The sequence below is a fragment of the Brassica rapa genome, unplaced genomic scaffold, assembly GCF_000309985.2.
Source record: "Brassica rapa cultivar Chiifu-401-42 unplaced genomic scaffold, CAAS_Brap_v3.01 Scaffold0454, whole genome shotgun sequence".
In the NCBI taxonomy this organism is placed as follows: domain Eukaryota; kingdom Viridiplantae; phylum Streptophyta; class Magnoliopsida; order Brassicales; family Brassicaceae; genus Brassica; species Brassica rapa.
The window spans coordinates 28,089-33,470 of NW_022610396.1; the positions used below are offsets into that span (position 1 = coordinate 28,089).

Here is a 5,382-nt window from a genome sequence, read left to right on the forward strand (position 1 = left end):
ACTTACACTTAAAGAATAATTTTAAAGTGAGGTTAATCCTAATCTTAGTACTTGTCCTCAAGTACTAATCATAACTATGAAATAATCATGGTTTTGATTAAGGATTAATCTTGGTTTAATTAAAGTTTAATCTTGGTTTAATTAAAGTTTAATCTTGGTTTAATTAAGGATTAATCTTAGTTTAATTAAGGATTAATCTTGGTTTAACTACGGATTAATCTTGGTTTAATTAAGGATTAATCTGTGATTAATTAAGGATTAATCTGTGATTAATTGAGAGTTAATTATGATTAATTAAGGATTAATTATGGATTAATTTTGGAATAATTATGGAAGTAAAATCATGTGAAGTCTTGTTATATTCACTATCCCTAAAGCCCCCGCATTACCGTGACTTGGTCCTGCGAACGGAACAAGGTCATGAAGACACGATGATGGGGTAGATCCCTGGAGACCGTGTACTGCATGACGATGCAGTGTCGGATTGTTCATACCGGACATTCGACAGTGATGGTGATGCTAACTCACAACTCTCGGTTAGCCTTAGTGGTTTCTCGGGTCTAGTATATATATTGTATTATATGATTATGGTCACGGGCGGGTGTTGTGGAAGTGATGTTTAAAATAAGAATTCACAATGATGATCGATATTAAAGTATAGTACTAGTACTTGCATGATCATGTATATGCATTTGATAACTGTTTGGTTTATTATTGATTTTGTTGTGATTCTAGATTCACTGAGTAAATTAGTTGCTCATGGCTCATTCGTGTGTGAAGGTAACCCTTAGGCGGGAGACACTTTACTTTTTGGACGGAAGGAACGGCCAACCAGCGGTAGTATTTTGTTGTCCTTGCAACGTACCTTTTGATGTATATTTACTTAAAACGTTGTTGGGCAATAGGCCATAGGATAAAACTATAACACTTTGTAAGATGTTTAAAGTAAATAAATAATGTATAAAAGATGTTTATAAACCATGAGTTCTCATATGATATTAGTCCTTGTCCGGGACGAACTAACTATCGAATATTGCTTTATCGGGTTGCAAAGCCTAGAGTAATATCAGATAGGAGCGTCTGTGTTCTTTGGTTGTTGGTCTAAGGCGATCGGATTTATTTCGAGAACCTCGGGTCGACCATCAGGGAACATCGACCGTGTCATTTCCGGTTATCTATGATCGGGGGTGTCACAGTCAGCGTGCTGAGTCCAAGGACCAACGTGTAACATCCCGGATCCTGAATAGGATCATTGGGACGGCCATGGTTCGAGGAAACGTACTAGCCAGTCTTAGGACATCAAGGCAAGCGTTCCATAGCCAGATAAGAAAGTTAAGGACGTAAGGAAACTTAGACTTAACCTTATGCAAGTCGAGAGTCAGCTAGACCGAGCAAGACGGTAGCTGGACGGATGGAACGGGTAGGTCGACCAGCTCAACAGAGTTAGGTTAAGGTCACTCCAGCTCGGCCACTACAAGGTCAGCTCCACTAGCTGGACTACTAGCTCACTCAGCTGAGGCAGCTGGGGGTCAGCTCATCTCAGATGGACGGACTGTTCGGGTTTCTGTCCGATGTGTTGAGATGAGCTGAGTAATATGAGGAGAGTTGTCCAGGTTTGAAGAGGATGAGATGTTGAGTAGAGGAGAAGGATTGGTCTTAGGAAGACCCGTCCATACAGGTCCGTACAGGTCCATACCATGGCCGTACAGCTGTTCGGACGGTATCGATCATGCGGTAAAGAAATGTTACCGCGGGAAGAAGTTACTCGACCAGATCATGTTTTATCTCGACCAAATGAAGCATATGACCGTTGGTGGGAAGAGGAGGAGCGTCTCTACAGGCTGGCACAGCTGGATGGATGAGGTTTGCTTTTAGAATAGTGACCACGCGTGTGGAGAGGCTAATTGGTCCGGTTTATAGTAAAGGCTACCTTATCTTTGACCTCACATGCTTAGTCTCTCTAAAACCTTTGTATCACAGTCCTATATATTGTAAACACTCTCTCATCAATAAGTTTAAGCGGATTATGTCACTCTCTCTCTTGTTCATCATGGATCATACATAATCTCTCCATTTCTTCCACAATCTCTCTTAAACTCCACTAATCTTTTATTAAATCTCTCTTAATATCTCAATACCTACTCTATTCTCTAAAATCTCATGGTATCAGAGCCAGGTTGGCGGCTTTGGTATTGAGAGAATCCATTTCCTTTCTTTGCACTTGCGAGTTTGTTCTTTATTCCTCTCCACTTGAAGGTTCCGAGAAGCTGGTGTGATAAAGAAGAGAAGATGGAGACGACAAACTTTAGCAAACTGATAACTGTTCCGGTCGCACTGAAAGGACGTTCAAACTACTTGATGTGGTCTCGGTTGGTGAAGAATACCATTGGAAGGCTAGGGCTGTGGAACCACATTACAGATGATGGTCCGGAGCCAGTGGCCAAAGAAGATGAAGAAGAAGGCGACGGGAAGACTCTGGCGGTAGCTGAAGAAAAGAGATGGGTCCAAGAAGATTTGATGGTGCTGTTTGTGCTCCATGCCTCTCTGGAACTCCCCATCCATGAAGCTTACGTGCACTTTGAGAGTCCTAAGCGCCTTTGGGACATGCTCCACAAGAGGTATGGAAACAAGTCCAACATAAGCCGTGTGTTTGATCTGAAGCAAACCATCAGCGCATTGAAGCAAGATGGAGAAGACCTCACCAAGCACATGGGGAAGTTTGGAGCTTTGTGGTCTGAACTTGAGAGTCTTAGACCCAACACTACTGATGAGGAATCGCTCATTGTGAGGAGGGAGCAAGATCAGGTGTTTGGGCTGTTGATGACTCTAGATGTAGCTACCAGGATGTGATTAAACATATCCTGAGATCACCTACTCTTCCATCCATGGAGGAGATATGCGCGCAACTTCAGAAGGAGGAAGGATCTCTTGGTTTGTTTGGAGGCAGGAAGGGGATGTCCACGGCTCATCAAACAGAAGAGGCGCAAGCAAACAAGGCAGCGTACCGTGGAGATGGAAGGAAGTATGAAAAGTAAAAGGGAAGCTGTGAGCATTGCAAGAGGCAGGGGCATAAGAAGAGTCAGTGCTGGATTCTGCATCCACACCTCAGGCCAAGCAAGTTCAACAAGGATAGAGAAGCTAAAGCTCACCTTTCTGCCGAAGAAGGTGGTGCTGGTTCATCCGGGGCTAGTCCAAGTGTCAAGGCGGGTGAAAGTGAAGGCAGAGCTCTAGCTTCTCAGGAGGTGATCACCAAGGCTGACTTTGAGGCATTCATTCGAGCCCTCAAGGAGTCTGGTAAAATGCTCGGCAACACTCTCGGATACTCATACTCTGCTCATGCATTACCTAGTATCTCTGATAAGCTGTTAGAAATTTTAAAACCTCATGCACTGCTACTGCTCATACTAGCATCTCTGATAAATTATTAGGGGGTGTTTAAGAGCCTGAAAGCTGAAAATGAAATATCTAGAATCAGTACTGCTAGGAACTTGCATAAACCATTGATAATTGATTCTGGTGCATCCCATCCCATGATTAGTGATAACAACCTGATGAAATATATAGAACCTGCGCATGGTCATGTCATGATTGCAAATGGAGATAGGATTTCCATTATAGGCACTGGTAAATTGCAAATGGAGATAGGATTTCCATTATAGGCACTGGTAAACTGAACTTATTTAATAAGGATTCAAAAGCATTTTTCATGCCTGATTTTACCTCTAATCTCTTATGAGTTAAGAAATGCACTACTGATCTTCAATGCAATGTTATCTTCAGTCCTAATGATGTTAAGTTTCAGGATATTAAGAGCAGTAAGTTGATTGGGCAAGGAGCAACCAAGGGAGATCTTTACATGATTGAAGGCCTTGCACCTATTTCTAGTTCTTGTTTCTCGTTTAGTTATGTTTCTTCCTTAAGTACTGATGCTCTGTGGCATGCTAGACTAGGCCATCCACATGTTAGGGCTTTAAGCATTATGTTACCAGGTGTCATGTTTAAAAAAAATGATTGTGAGGCTTGTATTTTGGGCAAACACTGTAAGACTGTTTTTCAAAGATCATCTACTATTTATGCAAACTTCTTTTATTTAATTCACTCTGATGTTTGGATTGCTCCTTGCTTATCTAGGGATGATTACAAGTATTATGTCACATTCATTGATGAAAAATCCAAATACACCTGGTTAACATTGATTAAAACTAAAGATAGGGTCCTTGATGCATTTAAAAATTTTCAAGCCTATGTGACTAACCAATATCATGCAAGATTAAGATTTTCAGGTCTGATAATGGTGGGGAGTACACTGGCCATGCATTTCGTGATCACCTTGCTCAACATGGGATTCTTCACCAGACTAGCTGTCCATATACTCCACAGCAGAATGGAGTTGCAGAAAGGAAGAACAGACATCTCATGGAGGTTTCCCGGTCCATGATGTTCCACAACGGGGTTCCCAAGAGGCATTGGAGTGATGTTGTGATGACTGCGTGCTATCTGATCAACAGGATACCAACCAGGATCTTAGCAGATCAGTCTCCATTTGAAGTGCTTAATAAGAGCAGATCAGTCTTGGATCACCTGAGGACTTTTGGATGCGTGTGCTATGTTCTAGTACCAGGCGAGCAGAGAAACAAACTAGAAGCAAAGAGCACCAACGCTATGATGATTGGGTACTCCACTTCACATAAGGGGTATAAATGCTATGATCCTACAGCTAGAAGAGTCTTAGTGTCACGAGAGGTCAGATTCATGGAAGACAAAGGGTATTATGATGAGCAGACATGGGAAGACTTGGAGTATCTATCGCAGCCATCAGAAAGAGCTGCTTGCTTGAGAAACATTCTAGACGGACTCGGCATTGGAGTGTCCCAGGATCAGAGTAGGCGTCCAGAACCTACTCCAGTTGCAGCAGAAGAACCATCCCACTTTGCACATGGTTACTTGGAAGAGCAAGAAGCAGAAGGTGGTTTCATTGGTGGAAACATGGTTACTTGGAAGAGCAAGAAGCAGAAGGTGGTTTCATGCTCTAGTGTCGAGGCTGAGTATAGAGAAATGCTGAAGCTCACAAATGAGTTGGTATGGATCAAAGGTATACTGAAGCACTTGGAGATTGAGCAAGCAACACCAATGACTATGCATTGTGACAATCAAGCAGCCATTCACATAGCCACAAATTCGGTGTTCCATGAAAGAACCAAGCATATTGAAGTGGACTGTCATAAAGTGAGGCAGATGATAGTATTGGGAGAGATACTGCCATGCTACACCAGAAGTGAGGATCAGTTGGCAGATGTCTTCACTAAGGCGGCTAGGCAAAAGACAATGGAGTTAATTCATGTAAGGTTGGGACTCCTTGATCTTTCGCCTAAGGGCTGATCT

General features: G+C 42.4%; 1 protein-coding gene across 1 annotated transcript; it reads left to right on the forward strand.

Moving 5' to 3' along the window:
* Window positions 1-1,241: 1,241 nt before the first annotated feature.
* On the forward strand, window positions 1,242-3,907 carry LOC117130405. Its single transcript, XM_033283279.1, has 2 exons — window positions 1,242-2,237; window positions 2,271-3,907. Exon 2 carries the CDS (start codon window positions 2,290-2,292, stop codon window positions 2,848-2,850), a length of 561 nt encoding a protein of 186 aa, XP_033139170.1. The 5' UTR covers window positions 1,242-2,237; window positions 2,271-2,289; the 3' UTR covers window positions 2,851-3,907.
* The last annotated feature ends 1,475 nt before the right edge of the window (window positions 3,908-5,382 follow it).